The sequence below is a fragment of the Cervus elaphus genome, chromosome 11 (genome assembly GCF_910594005.1).
Source record: "Cervus elaphus chromosome 11, mCerEla1.1, whole genome shotgun sequence".
NCBI lineage: Eukaryota > Metazoa > Chordata > Mammalia > Artiodactyla > Cervidae > Cervus > Cervus elaphus.
In genome coordinates, this window is record NC_057825.1 from 71,557,964 (window position 1) to 71,580,942 (window position 22,979).

At 36.3% G+C, this 22,979-nt stretch overlaps 1 protein-coding gene across 20 annotated transcripts in view; it reads left to right on the forward strand.

Moving 5' to 3' along the window:
• NRXN1 (neurexin 1) overlaps window positions 1-22,979 on the forward strand; it is a 1,160,507-nt gene that overhangs the window by 969,497 nt on the left and 168,031 nt on the right. For all 20 annotated transcript variants that reach the window (XM_043918044.1, XM_043918041.1, XM_043918043.1 and 17 more), the window contains one exon: window positions 5,019-5,190. In XM_043918044.1, coding sequence (XP_043773979.1) covers window positions 5,019-5,190 — 172 coding nt within the window. The remainder of the gene's footprint in view (window positions 1-5,018; window positions 5,191-22,979) is intronic.

The window sequence follows — 22,979 nt, forward strand, 5'->3', positions numbered from 1 at the left end:
ATTAGCATATGCAGGACAATATGAGCATCATTTAAAGTCAGAAGCTCTCCAAGTATCACCAGTTCTCACTGTTCTTAATAGTCTGTTTTGTTGCAAGAAATGAATCCCTGAGAAATCTGGGGATTTCTTTACCCTAGAAGATATATATTTTATCACGTATACATGGGACCTAGAAAAATGGTACAAATGAACCTATTTTTAGGGCAGAAATAGAGATGCAAACATAGAGAATGGACGAGTGGACATGGAGCGGTGGAGAGGAGGTGGAATGAATTGGGAGACTGGGATTACCATATAACACTACTATGGGTAACATGGATAGTTAGTGGGAATCTGCTGCATAGTGCAGGGAGCTCAGCTCGGTGCTCTGTGGGGACCAAGATGGGTGGGATGGGGTGGGGAGTGGGAGAGAGATCCAAGAGGGAGGGAATGTATGTATACATATAGCCAATTCACTTCATTGTACCGCAGAGATTAATACAACATTATAAAGCAACTAGACCCCAATAAATTATATGGTGGTGGTGATTTAGTAGCTAAGTCACGCCTGACTCTTTGAGATCCCATAGACTGTAGCCTGCCAGGCTCCTCTGTCCCTGGGATTTCACAGGCAAGGATACTGGAGTGGGTTGCCATTTCCTTCTCCAGGGGATCTTTGCAACCCACAGGTTGAATTCACATCTCCTGCTCAGCAGGCAGATTCTTTACCACTAAGCCATGTGAGAAGCCCCAGTGAATTATATATATAAACTCAAAAAAGAAAATAAGCATTTTACATTTCATATTGCCAAAAAAATATCGGAATAAGTTAAAGGATTTTTCAGATTTTTCAGATTTTGCTGCGTTTTGTATCTTTAGCATTGTAACATGTCTATTCACAGAACTTGAATCTCCTTAATGATTAGAACTCTGATGAAAATAGCCTTCTGCAGCCTTCCTGTCAGAACAAGTAGTAAACTTTAAGAGTTTCTTCCTGTCTATTCTGGGATAAGATACATGTCTATAATAGAAGAAACACTAAAGCAATCAACTCTAGAGTAACAAATATCCTCACATGCTTGTTATGGTGAAAGAGTGGATTCCTAGGTTGTGACAGGAATTTAAAACTGTTCCATGGAATATTTCTTCTTCACTCCAGTAAAGTCTAGGAAAAGTCTCATTATTACTTTGGTCACTCTTGGATAATGAAAAAAAGTCCTCTGTTCATGGCGATATAATTTCAGTTTATGTGTAGGCTCAGTCTGTCAGTCATGTCTGACTCTTTGCGACCCCATGCACTGGAACCTGCCAGGCTCCTCTGTCCACGGAATTTTCCAGATAAGAAAACTGGAGTGAGTTGCCATTTGCTACTCCAGGGGATCTTCTCTTGAGTCTCCTGCATTGGCAGGCAAATTCTTTACCTGGGAAGCCCAATTTCAGCTTACTCATTTGTAATAATAAATACAGTTTCAGTTAAAGCGTCTCTTATGCCTGCTTGGGCTGCCTTGGAGCTGCTGCTTGCACTGGGTGAGGGAACAGGGTCATGTCTCCTCTTACTTCCAAGGCCTTTACTCCTCCTCCTTTCTGATTCCTCCAGGTATGAAGCAGGAGAAGGAAGAGGAGATAAGCAGCAGAAATGATCTTACTTGGCTAATAAAGTAGTAACCATCTAGCTGGGTTTAGCCCATGCTTAAATTTGGCTCGGAGGAGCACTTTTGGGGGACATTTTGGTGGGATTTGTGTGTGTGTGTGCTCTTAACCACATGGTTGAAATTTCTTTACTTGCAATTCCCTGAAAGAGGGTAAATGTACCTCCTTCAGATAGTCATGTAGGATTTCACCTCAGTCCGTGGGCACTCATCACTGCAACTCCATGCTGTTTCCATTGAGTTGTTTTCACTACTCAGTACCTCTCTCTCCAGGGACCCTCTTGGATAGAATACAGCACCGTCCTGAGCTGGCTTTCTAACCCGTGATCCATGTGTAATGCTCACCTGTTCTTTCCTCTAATGAAGTATTACACAGGTTAGCCCTGGGGCAGTAGTAACTCCTTGCTCTGCCATTAGAGCATCAGTCAGTCATAGTCTCTCCCCTTGAATATTTGTTGGGCAAGAGTCAAATCCCAGGCAAGGGCAGCTGGGGTGGCTGATTACCCCCACAACTGCTCCCAACTTCCAGGAGACAAGTATCAAACTTCCTGGGATGTGCCGTTAAAGTCCCCTTCCCCTGTACCCCTAAGATAAGGGAAAAGTAACCTTCTATCTTGGAGGTACATGCAAATCACATCACACCCCAATTTTCTCCAAAAGTCCTCTTCTAATTATCAGTCACCTTTTGGTCTTTCTTGCCTTTTTAATTGGCTGCAAATAGGTAATTATTCAAGGGTCCCAAAAGTAGTTTTCAGTACTCTTCTTTGCAAGTCTGGCTTAGGCAGTCTTGTACCTCATTTTGTAAAATGGAAGCTGAAAGCTGGCCTTTTTTGTTTGTTTGTTCTTTGTTTTTTACTTACTGACATGTCAAGATTGCAGCTGAAACTGAGACAAAAGTGTCCATTTTAACATCCAGTTATGTCTGTGTTAAAGATTGAGGGCAGAAGGAGAAGAGGGCGTCAGAGGATGAGATGACTGGATGGCATCACCAATGCAATGGTCATGAACTTGAGCAAACTTTGGGAGATGGTGAGGATAGAGAGGCCTGGTGTGCTGCCGTCTATGGGGTCACAGAGAGTTGGACACGACTGGGCAACTGAACAACAACAAATGTCCATGTATCAGTTGCTTACTATCCTCTCTAAAATTATTTTAAGCACTCCTTGATTGATACATAGAAACAATCTGCAGAGCATAATAAGAGCCTCCATAGTGCTCCTATTCTAACCAGAAGGATAAAACAAGTAACAAAGAACAACCAGATTTACCAAATATGCTACCCGTAGCTAGAGGGTGACCCAGTATTCCTAAAATTCAGCCTCCTGTAATGGTTAGGAGCTTAACCACTGGAGTCCAACTGCCTGGGTTTGAGTCACAGCTTTTCTCTTTCTAGCTGCATGACCTTAGCTAAATTGCTTTATCATTCTGTGCTTCAGTTTCCTCATCGGTCAAATGAGGACAGAATAGTACCCCTCTCTTGGAGCTGATAGGAAAAATATCTGAGTTAGTATTGGTAAAGTGCTTAGGACACTATAGAGTTGTTGCTTAAATAAAGATAACTTAATAAACTATTCTTAAAATTTTTCTTGTGGCATTGTATCACAGGTGTTAAAATATAAATATGCCATGTTAAATATTTTACTGAAAATGAGCAAAGAGGAATCCTACTAAAATGAAAAAATAATGAGTGTTTATACAAAATACCTAGGCTTTAAAATTTTCTACAAAAGTCTTTATAGGTCCTTGGATAAAAAGTGTTTGTTGGAATCGTCTTGCTTATCTTCTGAATCAATCTATAAGAAAGAAAAATGCCTTACAATGGCATATACTTAAAAGTAAGAAACTTGAGAAATATGGTAGAATATAAAAATAAGCCCAGGTTAAAACAGAAGAGCAGAGGTCTATGTGGCTTGTTAAATATCCCTCCTCATTTTGACTCTGAGTTTCCTAATAACCAAAGTCAGAAAGGAACTGTGATTTTGTCATATTGTCCATCAAGCACAAAACAAATAAAAACACACAAAAATAAAAGATGTATTAACCTATTACAGGAAAGAGCTCTTTTGTGGACCCTAAGAATCAGGAATAAGAAAAACAGAAGGGAACAATGACAATGATCAGTGTCCCAAATATCTTCAAATACTTCCCTTCAATTAATGCAGTGTTATACAAGGTTGTTGTTGGTGGTGTTTTTTTTTTTTTTTTTTTAACAATAACTCTCAGTGTCAGCTGATGTCATACTCTTGCTGCTTAGTTCAATGATGAGAATCCAGCCAGAGGTCAAGAGGATGTGGTCCAAATCTTCAGGTTTCTGATGTCCTGATTTTAAATTTCTGCAGGAGTGGATGGACTATGTGTCCTTTACATCCCTTTCCCCCCATGTTGCTCCTCTCAACTGAGGTTTGACAAAAGGTGAGCTGCAGACAATTTGAGGTTACGTACTCTGACAAGGGCCTGCAGTGCAAGTGTTCTCTGCACTGATTAAGGGCAAATCCACATGCTTTAAAAATAACTGAACTCTTGCTAGAGTTGACAGCCCTGCTGTTAGAGAAGGCTTCTCAAAGGCAGAGGGCATAAGCACATGTTTTTCTTTACTGCTTTGTATAATCAAAGTATAAAGTTAACAGCCACAAACTTTGCACTGAGAATAATTTGTAGTGTTGCTTCACATCATTTAGAGAGTTAATTTTAGATAGCCATATCTTAACTTCATCTTAGCTTAGATATATGCTAAGAATGAGGGAACTGAATTCTAACTGTAGCATCCCTCTTTTTAATTATACAACCTTGAACAAGTCATTGCACCTTCCTGCATCATAATTTCATCATCTATAAAATAATTTGAGTAAATTTCAGATTCTTAGCATAGGAGGATTTTCTGTGTGTGTGAATAATGATTGCACTCACTAAATGCCTGTCTGTGTGTCCATACTCTATAGAATGATTTTCTATATTGTGAGCCTGTGTCCACTTTATATTCAGAAATAGACTTTATTGCTCTGATTTCACCAGTTATTAAAAGCGAGAATTTCAAGTCTCATTTTTCTTGTGAGATGGAAGGCATGGATTAAAGGAAGTATGTTAAAGAACATGAAAGTATATCGTTCCACACAGGCAGCTGTGCACCTTGTCTGTGGCAACCTTTGGGAAGAAGGCAGCTCAATTCTCTTGAAAGCATGTCTTTTGAAATATTAATTATCCATGAGAGAGATGCTTCAGATTTACCCAGATGTCAATAACATAGCACACGTTTTAAGAAATAAAATCGGAGGAGAGCAACTGTTGTTCTGAAGCATGCTTTTGAGCAATACCCTGAATGTAATCCTTACTAAATACTGATGAATCAGCACAACTTCACTCACCTCTTTTTACTCCTCTGCTCTCTTCCAGCATCAAGGGAAAATTGGAGTTAAATTTAATGTTGGGACAGATGACATCGCCATCGAAGAGTCCAATGCAATCATTAACGATGGGAAATACCACGTGGTCCGTTTCACGAGAAGTGGCGGCAACGCCACGTTACAGGTGGACAGCTGGCCGGTGATCGAGCGCTACCCTGCAGGTAAGCCAGTGAGTGTGTATCGGGGGAAGACTTTATGAAAGACAAACGAAAACGAAGCATTGTTTTGCGTCCGTTTCTCCCCATTGTGGGTTTTCTGAGAAACCATCAAGTATTTATTGGACGTTAGAGTCGTGTGAACGTAATGCTGTTCTAAACTGTTCTTGATACAGTGCACAAATGGCATTTATATAGGAGAACTTGAAGGCACACGTTATAGTTTGCAAAATTCCGGACATCAGTGAAACCAGAAAAATGCACACATAAAAGGCACAACATGTCAAAGCTCTTTTTACTGGATCCTTGCATTTGAACAAAGGAAAGGCTTTGTCAAAAGTAACAAAGTTAAAATTTAAAGCTAAGAGAGGGAATATTATACCACTTTTCTCTGAAAGAAAATAGGATGAGACAGTTCCTTTGATGGTGGGACATAGCTGAAAACTCATGAAAGCTGCAGGCGGGGACAAACAGCGAAGTAGTAAAGGAGCTCTATATAGTACGGTAAATTAGCAGCTAGAAGAACATGTAGGTGAATGACATTTGTTTTCACTGTCAAATAACCGTGCGGTTTTACACAGATTCTGTGACACTAGCATTAGTCATTTCAAGTCTATAAAATGAATGTTAAGCTATTATTGATAAAATAAAATTATCTTTCTTCACCATTAATGAGTTTTGTCAGTACTATTACTGAAACAGACAGTAGATTAGAAATTAAACCAGTGTTATTTGCGATTGCATATACTCTCAATTTTTAAAATGCCATTTTAAAGTAGAATTCAAATTAAAAGCACAAAGGTATTTTGCTCTAATTATTATCCTTTCCATATTTTAGTGCAAAATAGACTACTAGAAACATCGTCTCATTTTTCTGTGCACCTCTTTTGGAAACAACTCTTTTATATACAGCAGCAGATTTATAGCATGATAGAAAGATTAAAAAAAGAAAATTTCATTTAGCACAATAAAATGATTACCAAAATTTATATAGAAATTACTCTATTACAGTATTTGTTTCTTGCAAGAAGTAATTCGAGGAAGTAACTAACTTACAAAATAAAAACCACTTTTCCTTAGTAGTTACACATAATTATGAAATGAAATATCTGTGATGCCTTCTGGGACCTTTTATTATTTATAACATCTACATATTTAAGCTGCATTTCAAACCTATTCTGTAAATCTGATGCTTTACAAATATATACTGAATTTAGTGTAATAAAATTCTTCTTCTGAAAATACAGAATTCTTAGGCAAGCACATTAATAATGTACCCAGTGCCTTTTAAAATACTGTCAATTAATAGATATAATAGATATTTCCTGAATTGATTTTCTTCGAATCATCCAGGTCTTAGACTACAATTATGAGAAGGCACACCTTCTATTACCAACTATAATAAGAGGAAGGGATGGAAGATCTGGAAGCAAAGTAACTTAAATGTGAATGCAGTGTTATATAGCCTCTGCTAACCCTTATCACATTTACTGAATTCTAATAGAAATGTAATTTTTATAATAACTGCAGCCTTAGTGAAATAACAGGAGTCGACTGGATTTTAATCTAAAATCCAGATTAATCAATACCTATTTACTGAGAGGAAATCATTGCACTGGATACCACTGAAGACATAACATAGGATAAGGTCTAGACTCTGCCCCTGGGATGTGGTCCTCTGTGAACAGTGGACCCGAACTTGTAAAAGGACAAATCCTGTTACTCTTATATTAGAGTGCTGCAGTTGCCTCTTGAAACAACTTGGTTTCACCAGTTAGCTCATTAAAATGATCTTAGTTCATTAACTTTTCACTCTTGTTACACTTTCCAAACCAGTATCTTTAAGAACCCTGCTCTAGAGAATGTTAATGGTGACCTATGGGAGGAGAGAGGAAGTCCCACTCTCAAATTAGTTTGGGAATTTCTGGGTTAAAAGAAGTTAAAAATATCTACACTTGGACTTTATAGTAATGCCATATTGAATCTCTAAAAGAGAAATATAGTATGCATTTCCCAAGCATACATAAACAGAACCTAGTTTTCTGATGTACTAATAATGCATTTAGATAAATCTTTTATGCTTTTAAAAACTTCTATACCTCATTATTTTAAAATATTTTATCTGATTATCAGCACTTTAATTGTGTACCTACCAGATACTATATTCTAGGCACAGTCCAAAAAGGGGTGACCTCTGTCATTTTGTGGCATCGGTCAGTTCAGTCACTCGGTCGTGTCCGACTCTCTGCGACCTCACGGACTGCAGCACACCAGGCTTCCCTGTCCGTCACCAACTCCCAGGGCTTGCTCAAACTCATGTCCATTGAGTTGGTGATGCCATCCAACCATCTCATCCTCTGTCATCCTCTTCTCCTCTTGCCTTCAATCTTTCCCAGCATCAGGGTCTTTTCCAATGAATCAGTTTTGTGGCCTGCTAATGTCTAATTTGAATCCTAGTAGCTGAGGCTGGAGCAGTATTAATTAACTCATAAAACTTATTTAAAAGCACTTACCACAAAGCACTATCATGGAAAGTTAACAAATATTTGTATTTTTTCTAGGCTTATATTTTTTACACATATAATGTCTTATGTATCAATTAAATGTTTTCTCAATATAAAATATATTTAAAAGTCAGAAGCTAGCAAAATCATGATAATTAAGGAGCAAAGCTCTAGAAATACTCAATTTCGATTTCACCTTTTATATTTAGTCAAAGACTCTAAGAGTCCTTCCAGCAAAAATTGTTTTAGATATAATTAATAAATCAAAGGTGAGCAAATTTGCAGTTATTCTGAAGGATATAATCAAGGGTAAAACACTGAATCTGCCCTGAAGGAAATTAGAGCAGTTGTGAGGAATTTTGATATATACACATAAAAAGTTAATGAACAGCATGTAAAAAACTCAGGGGAATCACCATGGTTGTCATCAGGCATTTTATTAATCATCTGCTCTGCCTGCATTTCAGCATGATATTGAGATAGGAAATAAGCCATGAAAATTTCAAATACCTTTTCTCTCGGAGCTTCATTGGCAACAGTGCCATGAAGAGTGAATACAGAGATTTCTAAGTACGTGTCACCTAGATTAAAGTTTTTAGAACAAAGTGATCGTATATATAAATTCAATAGAAATGTTTAGTATATCTCTTTTATATTGGTTTGTAGTATAAGCAGTTTTATTTTAAAAGGTTTTTGATTATTATTCATTAGAAAAACAGCTGGACCAATGCTTTTACCACTAAATCCTGTAATCAGAAAAGTGGGAACCAATTGACTATATTTGGTTCCTTTTTAAGTGCCTGCACTGCAAAATTTAGGTAATAGGGGTTGAAATTAGTAATTAAGTATACCGCTTAACCTTCCATTATAGTGCTTTGTGGTAAGTGCTTTTCTATGAAGCAATTCATCTGGTAGCGACACTATACCTTTAATGAAAAGCATCTAAAGCATTGACCAGTACCGTTAGCCTGTAATTGTCTGGAAGGCTTTCATAGAGAAACTAATTAGCAGGGGTAGATTTTATGCTCTTTTGGAGTGTATGAAATATTCTCATAACTCAACAATTCACGTTAGAATAAATATTGAATTTTCTGAATAGCATACCCAGTTTTCATTATGCTCTGTGCATGGAGAAAAGTATAGAAATAATATTGTGCAAACCATTTAAAGTTGAGAAAGTCATTTCTTGGTGCTTATCAGTTAAAGCTCTAGAATATAATGCATCATTAATCCCTGATTTGTTCCTAATTGCAGTTAGTAAAATTTTCTCTCTCAACCAAAATAGACTTCCTCTTCTCATGATGTTAATCCACAAAGCCTAAGATAATTTTACTTGCCCACACTAAAGATTAATCCATATAAATCACAATTACCTTTGAGGTTAAACTTTTGGATTCATTTTTCTACCACAGTGTGCCAAAAAGATGTTATTTATTCTATACAAAGTCAAATATCCATTTTATTCCTGTCCAAGTTAATACATCAAATCAACAAACATGTACTATATTATAAGAACTTTCTAGACTTACCATCTGGTTACAGAGATACATAAAAATGTTCAAAATTAATGTATTATGTGAGAAAATACAAGTTTTATCATATATTCAGCTAATTTCTGAATAAGACATGCTAAGAAAACAAAGAGATAAAATTAGTTCCAAGGAGGAAGAGCCATTTTAGAGAGTGGTCTAGTTAAGGCTACAAAAAATATAGGAAATTTGATTTGGGTCTTGAAAGGCTAGATTTTTACTTCGAGGGTGACATGCATTCATTTTAATGGGATTAGCAGGAACAGATAGAGACAAAATAATTAGAAAGCTTTTAAAAAGTGCAGGTGTCAAAAGATAAAGCCTAAAATAAGATGTGAGGGTGTGAGAAAACAAAGAGGTTGAATATAGAATATATTAGAAGACCTCATGGGAAAAAAAAAAAAAAAAGACCTCATGAACAGCCAAGTAAAAGGAGAGTCAGTTCTACTTTTTAGTTCCTCTCTCTGTCTCTGTCTCTCTCTTAATTTAACCATGTATCATTCAATGTTCTGGTGCTGCTATGTGACCACCAGAATGCACTAGGTAACAATGAAATGAAAACCTGTGGTAGGAATGAGTATAGAAGACATAGTTTTGGTTTACTTAAAGTTTAGTCTCTTTGAAAACCTACAGATGTCAAATAAAATGGATTAGCCTCAAAGTTAGGCATCCAGAGTTTAGTTGCTATTAGAGTTTGAATAAAGAAAAAGTGGCAGTCTAGAGCAGTGTAAAAATAAAGCAGATAGTTTAGGGATGGAAGAGTGGAAAGAAAGAGGAATAACTCAAGGGGAGACTTTAAGGAGTGGGTGTAAATGCTGTCTGCATGACCATTTAATTTGGCTCAAAGGTCTTACCGATATTATCTCTAACTCTTGGCTTTCTTCTCATCTTCAAAGGCTTGTAAAATATTTCAGAGCTCGAGAAAGGCCATATTGATGATTTCCCTTTAAATTCCTCAAACTTAATTTATATTAATTAATTGGTTTTTAGTTCAAGTCATGATTATTTATTGGTTAGGTATTTAAGCCATTCCATCCTTTAAAGTTTCCTATTTGGTAGTAAAATGTTCATTGATTTGAGCATTTTATATTTTTATTTTTTAAACTGAAAATTTAATCTGTGTGATATAATTCAGAAAAATCTATCTCATTTATGATCATAGCACTTGAAGGAGGAAGGAACTTCAAAGATCTTCTCTTCCAGCTTCTTCATTTTTATACAATAAAATGGAACGTTGGAGAGGTTAATGGATTTGATCAGTATCACTATGCTAGTTTGTAACAGAGCCAAAACTACACGTGAAACTTGTCCAGTAACTCTGTGTACTTTATCTTGTCTGGGAGAGAAAAACCAAAATGAAGAGAGATCATTAGATGTATCCTCAACACAGCAAGGTACATTCTTCATAACCAAATATTGTGACTTACGTGGTCAGTCATACTACTGCTGACCCACAAAGACACACATACATACAATCTTATGAGTATTAAAAAAATAGTAACCCGTGGAATAAAAATAAGTTTCTTACAATGTCATAGTTTCCATCACTAAATTTTTGAATAACTCATTAGTAGGCACTGATTAATTTTTAACCTTACTTTAAAAACTTTATTAGCAAATTAAGTAAACCATTTATGAATCATACTATTTTACTGTTCCTACAACACTCAACCTTTAGGTTGACATACTTTCAAACTTTATATATTTACTAATTTATATATATTTCTCAGCAACATCACTTGAAACTTAATTTCAGTTACTAGAAGAGAAGTGGTTCATTAGAGGATTCAAGTATTAGAATTCTTCAGGATTATTAAGGAGAAAAACTGTATCCTGATAGAAAACTTGCCCCTGTCTTGGTTAAATGTAGAGATACAGGAAAGGTATGACTGAATTTTGTTTCCCTCCTAAAAAAGTTAAGGCAGTGAAAATCTAAGTCACTTATGGAAAATGATAAACCATGCAGAAGATTTGAATAATTCTTTAAATACATTACCAACTTTAACCAACTCCAGTCGATGACCTGGCACATAGTGTGGCCAGTTCAGTTAAGTTACTCAGTCATATTCTACTCTTTGAGACCCCATGGACTGCAGCACACCAGGCTTTCCAGCCCATCACCAACTCCCAGAGCCTACTCAAACTCATGTCCATCATGTCGGTGATACCATTCAACCATCTCATCCTCTGTCGTCCCCTTCTGCTCCCGCGTTCAGTCTTTCCCAACATCAGGGTCTTTTCCAGTAAATCAGTTCTTCGCATCAGGTGGCCAAAGTATTTGAGTTTAAGCTTCAGCATCAGTCCTTCCAGTGAATATTCAGGACTGATTTCCTTTAGGATGGACTGGTTGGATGTCCTTGTAGTCCAAGGGATGCTCAAGAGTCTTCTCCAACACCACAGTTCAAAAGTATCAATTCTTTGGTACTCAGCTTTCTTTATAGTCCAACTCTCACATCCATACATGACTATTGGAAAAACCATAGCTTTCAGTACATGGACCTTTGTTGGTAAAGTAATGTCTCTGCTTTTTAATATGCTGTCTAGGTTGGTCTTAGCTTTTCTTTCAAGAAGCAGGCATTTTTTAATTTCATGGCTGCACTCACCATCTGCAGTGATTTTGGAGCCCCCCAGAATAAAGTCTCTCACTGTTTCCATTGTTTCCCCATCTATTTGCCATGAAGTGATGGGATCAGATGCCATGATCTTAGTTTTCTGAATGTTGAGTTTTTAGCCAACTTTTTCACTCTCCTCTTTCACTTTCATCAAGAGGCTCTTTAGTTCTTCACTTTCTGCCATAAGGGTGGTGTCATCTGCATATCTGAAGTTATTGATATTTCTCCCGGCAGTCTTAATTCCAGCTTGTGCTTCATCCAGCCCAGCATTTTGTATGATGTACTCTGCATATAAGTTAAATAAGCAGGGTGACAATATACAGCCTTGATGTATTCCTTTCCCGATTTGGAACCAGTCTGTTGTTCCATGTCCAGTTCTAACTGTTGCTTCATGACCTGTATACCGATTTGTCAGGAGGCAAGTCAGGCGGTCTGGTATTCCCATCTCTTTAAGAATTTTCCACAGTTTGTTCTGATCCACACAGTCAAAGGCTTTGGCGTAGTCAATAAAGCAAAAGTAGATGTTTTTCTGGAACTCGCTTGCTTTTTTGATGATCCAGTGGATGTTTGCAATTTGATCTCTGGTTCCTCTACCTTTTCGAAATCCAGCTTGAGCATCTGAAAGTTCGTGGTCCATGTACTGCTGAAGCCTGGCTTGGGGAATTTTGAGCATTATTTTGCTAGTGTGTAAGATGAGTGAAATTGTGTGGTAGTTTGAGCAGTCTTTGGCATTGCCTTTCTTTGAGATTGGAATGAAAACTGACCTTTTCCAGTCCTATGACCGCTGCTGAATTTTCCATATGTATGGTACTTACATAATAAATTGTACTTAATAAATAATTATTGAATAAATCCCATTTCCTCATTCAACTTCAACATTAAATATTGTCTTTTGCTCATGGTTTTTAGCCAAATGTACAGATGTGCATGGATAAATATTTATGTGAATATATAAATATTTGGCTGTCTATTTGATATAGTTAACTGTTTACTCATCCAAATTTTCCAAAGGAAAGCTTACCTATGATGAGAAATCTGAAATTTCAAATACTGTAGCAGTATTAGGTAGAATAAGTGACTAAAACTCTGACTTTCCCTTTGTTAATTATCTTCTTTCATGGTATTTAGTTTTTCTGAGACTTTGGGGGCTTTTCTTAATGATCAAGCATAATGAACTTTTTATTGAGCAGTATATTAAACACATCTGCCTACAATACTTAGCTTCAGAGAAATTGTAGCCAAGGAGATAGAAAGAAATGATATATACTGACTTCTCACTTTTTCTTATATATTCTCATTTTTTTTCTTTTTTTTTTTCTTTTATTCTAAATATTCTGCATTTTTTTTCTTTTGTAATATGAAAGATTTCTTACAGTTACAGTACACAACCATATTAGGATTTTTAATTTTCTGACAAAAGAAAGAGAAAGGTTCTCTCATGGTTTGGTGGGGTTTAGCATCAATTAAATTACACAGGCTGGCAAACATAGATAATATAAATCTATCTTATAATATGAATGGCAGCCCTCCTTTATGATTTCCAGAAGATTACCCTGTATCTTCTTGTTCCCCATTATTTCCAAAGTACATTTTGGTTAATGATTATTAATTAATATCTTTTTATTATTGTAAGCTTACATTTTTATCATAATAAAGGAAGGTGTTGATTCCACTCCTGAAAAATACCTGAGTTAAACAGAGAATGACATTATTATAAACTTTAAGTAAATGTAGCCAAAAATGTTGACTGAGGAATTGGGTTCAAGGGCTTTTCTTCAAAGGTATTGATCACATGAATGAATCTACCGACTGGTTACAAACAATGAATTACTTATGTCAGAAACAAACAAAAAATAGTTGCTGCTATAAATGAAAATTTAGTTTTTAAGACCTGAAATCAAAATAGGTTTTAAGAAATAGCTAAAGGCTGAAAGTCAGAGAAATTACATTTTAAAAGATATTAGGCTTTCAGGAAACTTCAGTTTTTGCAAGTGATGTGTTGATTTTGGGGAGATTTATGGTTTTGTGACAGTGCTTTTGTAATTTGATTATTATCCAAAAGTATCTTTAATAGTTTATAATTACCTGAGTTTAATGGGAGAACAGCCATGTTCTCAACTTCACAATGAGTCTTTCTCTTAATTTTTTCTCAAGCACTCTGACCCCTCATTGTATCCAGAGGTTTTATCAAATTGCCTAGTAATACTTATATATTCTTATGATAAGTACAGATAAAAACTGGTATTTTAGTGTAAGATTAAACAATTTTTTAATATTCTGCTATGTTTTTTTTTTTCTCTCAGTTCTTAATGCCAGTATTTGAATACCACCTATGAATAAGACTTGTACTTTTCCTAGTATTTCCCTTTGTCTGCCATCTACCTACTTTTCTTCTCTTAGTAGCTTAGGAATTAGTTGGAATTAAATGTCACTTTATTTCTAGTCAACAATGGCAGTTGGTTCAAGAGGTAGCAGAGTAGCATAAAGGTAAAAATTTCATATACTGATGTCAAAATCCTATATGGAGGACAAAAATTAGGTAACTATCTTCAGTTTTAGACCAATCAAGGTTAATTTTTCTTAATTTCCTTTGAATCTCTGCCTGTATAAGAATCTGATAAATAAGGTATCTTACCTTTAGAAAAAATACATACATCTGCATGTACAAAGAGTTATGCATATGATTTTTAGAAGTTGTGCCTCAACATCCCTATGGCCTATTAACCTAGTTTCAGAACCTCTGCTTAGAACAAGCTTAAGGATGTTGACATTTTAGAGGAAAGAAATATAGTCTATTTAATGGACATATGAGGCGGAACCTCCTGCTACCCAAATGAAGTAAGCTTCCTATGAAATGTAACTGCCCTTTTTTTTTTAAATCTTCTAATCATAGTAACCTTCTCACCACTGATGTTGCCCTGGATGTAACCTTTGCTAGTTTAAATAAAATCCTTTTTTATATTGGAAATAAAAGCAAAACTAAACAAATGGGATCTAATGAAACTTAAAAGCTTTTGCACTACAAAAGAAACTATAAGTAAGGTGAAAAGACAGCCGTCAGATTGGGAGAAAATAATAGCAAATGAAGAAACAGACAAAGGATTAATCTCAAAAATATACAAGCAACTCCTGCAGCTCAATTCCAGAAAAATAAATGATCCAATCAAAAAATGGGCCAGAGAACTAAACAGACATTTCTCCAAAGAAGACATACAGATGGCTAACAAACACATGAAAAGGTGCTCAACATCACTCATTATTAGAGAAATGCAAATCAAAACCACAATGAGGTACCATTACACACCAGTCAGGATGGCTGCTATCCAAAAGTCTACAAGCAATAAATGCTGGAGAGGCTGTGGAGAAAAGGGAACCCTCTTACACTGTTGGTGGGAATGCAAACTAGTACAGCCACTATGGAAAACAGTGTGGAGATTCCTTAAAAAACTGGAAATAGAACTGCCATGTGACCCAGCAATACCACTTCTGGGCATACACACTGAGGAAACCAGATCTGAAAGAGACACATGCACCCCAATGTTCATCGCAGCACTGTTTATAATAGCCAGGACATGGAAGCAACCTAGATGCCCATCAGCAGATGAATGGATAAGGAAGCTGTGGTACATATACACCATGGAATTTTACTCAGCCGTCAAAAAGAATTCATTTGAACCAGTCCTAATGAGATGGATGAAACTGGAGCCCCTTATACAGAGTGAAGTAAGCCAGAAAGATAAAGAACATTACAGCATACTAACACATATATATGGAATTTAGAAAGATGGTAACGATAACCCTATATGCAAAACAGAAAAAGAGACACAGAAATACAGAACAGACTTTTGAACTCTGTGGGAGAAGGTGAGGGTGGGATGTTTCAAAAGAACAGCATGTATACTATCTATGGTGAAACAGATCACCAGCCCAGGTGGGATGCATGAGACAAGTGCTCCGGCCTGGTGCACTGGGAAGACCCAGAGGAATCGGGTGGAGAGGGAGATGGGAGGGGGGATCGGGATGGGGAATACGTGTAAATCTATGGCTGATTCATATCAATGTATGACAAAACCCACTGAAATGTTGTGAAGTAATTAGCCTCCAACTAATAAAAAAATTAAAAAAAAAAAAATAGAACAAACCCAACTTTTGTACTTCTACTTTAGAAAAATTGGTTTCACAAGTATGTTTCCAGGGATGTCATAGTTCTTCCAATAAATAGATTTTGACCACTGATACACTGTTTGATACAATTTAGGCACTGGCACATTGTATAATAAATATGCTTAAAATCAAAACGCATGACTTAAAGGTCTCATTCAGATAGATATATTGATAAAATATCTGAAGACTGTCAAGTATGATGAAATAAGTGTCCAATGTAGTCAAGACAACAATGAGTATTAATCAGACACCTTTGGAAAATATTACTTTTTATTATTATGAGGACAAGGTAATAAATCCCTTTGCATGTATAGAGAAAACTTTGGAACTCATGGAGAAAGATAGATTATCTATTTTTCTCCCTGTACTAGTAATTTTTTACCTTTTTTTCCCCATCACATTCTTAACCTTGATAGTTTATTCTCTTATACATGTACTGAACTTATTCCAAGGGAACACTGACAACACACTCCTTCCTTTTCATGAAAAGTAAATCCTTAACATAAAGAATGTTATAACAAAGTTAGAAAAATATGTATTCTGGGTTCTATATTATGAATGAACTACCTTAAATGTGGCAAATGTATTTTGGACACTGTCCAAAGTTCATAATTTTAAAAAAAATTTAGGTCAAGGATTGACAAACTTTTACTATAAAAAACCAGATTGTAAATACTGTCAGATTTGCAAACACGTAATCTTTGTTACAATTACTAAATTCCACCACTGTAGGTCAGTAGCTTCAATAAATAATAAATAAATAATGGGTATGGCTAAGTTCTGGAGAAGGAAGTGGCAACCTACTCCAGTATTATTGCCTGGAGAATCCCATGGACAAAGGAGCCTGGTGGACTACAGTCCATGGGCCGCAAAGAGTCGGACACTACAGAGCGACTAACATACACACACAGCTAAGTTCCAATAAATCTTTATTTATAAAAATTGATAGAGGGACACATTTGACATGTAGGCCATAGTTTATTGACCCTTGATATAAAGGCATAACAGAAGGACACAGGAACCAACCTGGAAGAGCTCCTACTGGTCAGAACTGAAGCTATTTGAACAACAAAATAAGTACAATATTGCTTTTTAACCCAAATAGTGAAATAAATATCTGTGAGCATGTCCTGACATTAAGTAATGGGATAGATAGATAGATAGATATGTGATGGAGCAGGGACACTCTTATGGAAGAATTCCAGTAATCAAATGTAGAAAGATGATGGCAGTAGAAATTCAACATTAGAGCTTCAAAGCAATAATTGTTGAAGGCAAGATACTCATATAGATGCTAAATTACTGGATCAAAGTTTGAGTAGAGACTAGTAATTTATATGTAGTCTAAATGTGTCCTCAGATGTGAAGAAAAGACTTTTGGACTCAGTGGGAGAAGGCGAGGGTGAGATAATTTGAGAGAATAGCATTGAAACATGTACATTACCATATGTAGAATAGATGACCAGTGCAAGTTCAGTGCATGAAGTAGGCACTCAAAGCCAGTGCTCTGGAACAACTCAGAGGGATGCACTGGGGAGGAAGGTGGGAGGGGGGCTCAGGATAGGGGGACGCATGTGTACCTGGGGCTGGTTCATGTTGATGTATGAAAAAAACAATCATAATATTTTAATTACCCTCCAATTAAAATTAATTAATTAAAGTAAATAAATAAATGTGTCTCTTGCAAAGGGAAACTTTCCACAGAGTAATCCGGCAGACCACCTTAACTAAATGATTGAGTTACACATCACAATTAATAAGAAATATGACTTCATGCACCTCCTGATATAATACACTGAGAAACGCACATCATTCTCTGTTATTCTTTGTATTCTCAACAAAAATTTGTTACCTCAATCTAATCATGACAAATACAGTGTGGGAATCTGGATTGGATCCTGGAACACAAAAATGGCATTAGTTAAAAGCTAGTAAAACCAAATAAAGTCTTTAATTAATAGCATAGTAACAATGTCGATTTCTTAGTTCTGATAATTGTGTAATGGTTAAGATACTAGGAGTAGGTTAAGCTGGATGCAAGTTATATAGAGCTTTCATTACTATCTTTTACAACTTTTATTTAACGTTTTTAATAAAAATACATGGTTTTCATTTAAAAGTATCTTTTACTCAATTCTGTATAACATTACTGCAGGAATTTTTTATATTCTTTTTTAAAAAAGATTTTAAGCCACAAAACTTCTTGCCTTTGTAAAACTGGTAAGTCAGATGTAATTATTGTGTCTAAATTGTACATTAACATGTTTGTATGGTTATTAGGAAAATACACTTATTCCTACAGAGTATAAGCCTAATTTCTGTAACAATTCAAAGGTGTAACCTAGCCTAATATTTTAGTTCTTAATTAAGATGGAGTGACATAATAAATGTGAAAAGCTTTTGAAGTATGAAGCCTTTAAATAGGCCATATATTAAAATTTAAATTATGATGATGAATATTTTGTGTCAGATTTAGCCTCATGGGTTGAACATTTCTCAAAGAAAGACTTTCATCTTAAGCATTTAAAAGTCTGTTTTGTTTTAGCCTTTTGAGTTTTACAGCATTAGAAAGAATCTGAGTTTCCTACCCCCATCATGCAAGTATAAGACTAACTTTCCTCATATTAAGTATTATTGAAATAATTTGTCATCTTGAGCATATTATCTGTACTGGTGGCCTGAACATTTAAAATGTCCACTGAGACCCCCAAAAGTGAATATACCTAACATAAGTCTGTCTAGATATTACCATATGTATTTCCAATGAAGCAGTGAAGTATTTTAGCTAGATTTATGAGATATAAAACTGGACAGAATAGAGGAACATTTAGCTTCATTTTTCTACATAGTGTGAACTAATTGATAACATGCCATAATAATTTTTCAGGGTCACCTTTGCTGAAACATTTTAAAAGTCCACATGGAGTCTTCAGTTCTTTCGTTTATTATTTGTATTGTTCAGTTTGGCAGAGAAGTTGGATGAAGGTATATTTTCTAGTTAGAGGAGAAATAAATAGAAACTTTTTAAAATGCAACGGTTTGCTTTGTGCAGAAGAGGGGCAATATGGTGGCAACCCCAGTGGGAAGCAGATCTGAAGATAATTAATGAGGCTTGTGCTTGATGGAAGTGAAGCTCACACAAAAGATTAAATCCATTACATTGACTCAGTAAGGAAATTGTTGTTGCTCAAGGATTGGGGTGAAGAGGTAAAGGGAATTTACCCCAAATCCCAGACAGTCACAGGGCTCATTTCAGTTCCTGCCTTGATAGGATCTATAATCTGCAACAGCGAGTTAGGTATTCTGTGCTGGTTCTCCATACTGAAACTCTGGTGGTTTTTCTGCATACATTTGCTCGTTAACATAAAATCTTATAAGGCAGCTTTTAGTTTCTCCTTTGGATAGAGAAGTAAACACAGAGAAATTAGATTACTTGCCAAGGTCACACACCCTAACACTCAGTCCAGGGCTCTGAAATATTGTGTAGTGTTGTCTACACTATTTATTCTTACTCCTGGTAAGAAATAAAAATTATTCTCGGTTCCCACAAGATTGCACCTTTGTTGTGCTAAGGTCCTAATACCAATGGTTGCTCTTTCTTCTGCCCAAATCTTGAAAGGACAGTCAAATGTCCCTTGGAATTTGTCCCTTGCAATTATATCCTCCTTTTTTTTTTTTCCTGGCTATTATTTATCTCAATGCAGAAATGAGTGCCAGATCCAACTTATATACTCCTTTTAAACACTAAAATTGTGATAGAAAATATAGACTACGCATCAAATGACCAAGCTTTAGACTTAGGCTGTAGGCTTACCACAAGAGTAATTTAAGACAGAAGAGTCAGGAGTCAGACTCTCTGGGTTCAAGTCTTAGTTGCAGCTCTTTGACTTCTTGCTAAATTCTCTAACCTCTTTTTGTACTTCAGTTTTTTGGTCTATAAAACAGGTTAATGTTAGTACTTACCTCATAGGGCTGTTTGAATTTTCAAGGAGTTATTAGTTTCAAAATACTTAGTTGTTAGTAAAAATCCTGGTAACTAGTGAGTACTCAAAAAATGTTAGCCTCACTGTCATTGATCAAAGTAGTTTAGTTTTGCAGTTCTGTAACTGCAATAGGTACTAACATCCGCATGTTAATATGTATTTTCTTCTGAGAAAAAATTTGTCCTGTCTTTGCTGCCAGACATGACTTCACATATATGGAGATGAGTCTTTCCAGAAACCTCAGACATGTCATTACCCTATCCCCTGATGCCCTCCAAACCCACTGTAAGCCAAAACACCACAAAGACATCACTAAGGAAGGGCAGGACTCAAGGTAAATAAGTAACATAGAAAACATTTTCTGGTTTAATATAAGGAAAGGAGTGTTGTATGGTACTCAAGGAAGATTTCATGGAGGACAGGAATGTGGATCAGGTGTTGGTGAATTCTTTGAAGTGTAATAAGTGAGTGTTAGGGAACCCATGCTAACTGGTTGACAGGCCACTGCATACAGTTATGCAATTACTATTTTTGAGTTAACTATGTTGTTGTTTAATCACTAAGTCATGTCTGACTCTTTGCAACCCCATGGACTGTAGCCCCAAGGCTCCTCTGTCCATGGGACTCCATACTGGAGTGGGTTGCCATTTCCTTTTCCAGAGGGTCTTCCTGATCCAGGGATCGAATCCAGGTCTCCTGCATTGCAGGTGAACTCTTTACTGTCTGAGCTACCAGGGAAGTTCTGAGTTAACTATATGCACTCACCAATATCCCATCAGAGGGGATGTTGGAAGCTGGAATCCAGTCTGTGCATGGGTCAGCAATCCATGTGTCCTGACACAGGGGATGTCCCCTAAAGAATGAGCTGTCTTTTCCTCTGCACCAAGCACCTTCAACTTGTCAAACCTTTTGTCTGGTCTCTAACCATCAGGGGAGTCTCCATTTTCAATTCTCTTCAACAGTACCCTATAATTAGGAGACCATAAACATTCATATAAGCACAATTCTGAGAGAGAAAAGAAACACAATTAATAGTTACTCCTATGTAACAGGCACATACCAACACTGCCCTGGGCAATCCAGAACATTTGTCACTTTACCTATCAGCTGCCCAGGTAGAACTGAGACTATTGCTTGTCTCTTACCTGAAGAAACTAGATAAATCTTAGTCATTAAACTAGGTGGATGGGTTTATTCCTGTTCAGGTGGGGAAGCTGGAGATATTAAATTAATAAAATTAAATATTATTACATAAATAATAATTCAAAATAAATAATTCTGGTTAAAATAATTTCAGCCAGATTTGAAATTATTACAGCTTTTCCTACTCCAAATATTTTAAAATATCAACACATTCTCAGTCACTCATAAATCTTATGCTGCATATCCTCTTTTGCTTAATCATTTCCTGTGTCATAAATTATGTTTATTTTTTATTCAAAATAGTTTTTTACTCTGCCTAAAGATATTTTTTGCAAATATTTATTTCATGCTGAATTAGAAAGCATTGATAAAAGGTAAGCAACTAGAATTTTTCTTTAAAGCATCAGAAAATGGATAAAATTATTTAAAGTGCTAACAATAGACCCAAATCTTAGACCTATCCATTACTTTAAAAGGTTTTACACGAAGGAGGTAATGGAGGCCAAAAGCCTCCAGTCCTCCTTTGATGCATCAATGAGCCTGAATTAAGACCCACTTTATGGTTGGCCCATGCTGTGCTAAACCTGGTGGGAAACAGAAAAACAAAAAATACTGTCTTTGTCCTAGAAGAGTTTGAAGTGTAACTTGGGAGGAAAGATCAATCAGTTAGGGAAGCATGAATTGTATGGGAATGCAAGACTGCAGAGCACAAAAGGTAAATGTGAGAACTGGAGGAGATGTGAAGTAGAGAGAATACACGGTTAGTGCCTAAGAGAAGTGACATCTGAATGGGCGTGTGTTGGTAAGAAGCCCATCCCACTCAGGAGAGAGAATGAAGCCAAGGACACAGGTGGTTAAAGATTCCAACGTAGTTCAAAGAATGGTCATGCTCTCTGTGATGGGATATTTATAACTTCATTACAATCCTGGCTTTCCAGGTGGTGCTAGTGGTAAAGAACCCACCTGCCAACGCAGAAGATGTAAGAGATGTGTGTTCAATCCCTAGGTTGGGAAGATTGCTTGAAGGAAGGCATGGCAACCCACTCCACTATTCTTGCCTGGAAAATCTCATGGACAGAGGAATCTGGCAGGCTATGGTCCATAGGTTTGCTAAGAGTCAGACATCACTGAAGCACTTAGTATGCACTTTAAAATCCTAGTGACTAAAGCTGAGGGGGTAATTAAGAATGGACAATCAGAACCACTGTCTTCCAGAATTCATAGTTTTTTAACAAGAGGATGCTTTTTGACCTGCAATAAGAGGATGCTTTTGGGAGGAGGTTTAACATGGATCTAGTCTTAGGAGATAGCCCATAGATTGACAGCTTGAGTTCCCATGGGCTCTTGAGAGAATTTGTACACATTTCTGAATCTATCATGATAAAGGGAAATTAGCAGTGTCCACGAGGACAAGACTGATAACTGGAGCTAATTGTAAATTTCTGTTGAATTTTAATATATTCTGAGTGAGTAGGTAGTGATGAGCATAACTGTTTCATTTTCACAAAAATTTATATTCTTGATTGTAATTGAATTCTTACTCTGTAACTGAGTTATACCTCCCCAAATCATCTTACCCTTTGACATTCCTAGCATGCTATTAATAACATAGTTTACATTATTGTTATATCAAAATCATCCTACTTGTCCCATCAAAGCACTGAATCCAGTGGTAGGCACTAGTTTCCAGTAATTCTTCTAAGATACCCCAGTTTCCATCATTTTTTTATCTGCACTTGTATCATTTTAGTTATGTAACCTTTATCACAATTTTCCTATTATCAGCTATCGTTGTTGTTTAGTGGTGAAGTCAGGTCCAACTCTTTGTGACCCCATGGACTGCAGTAGGCCAGGCTCCTC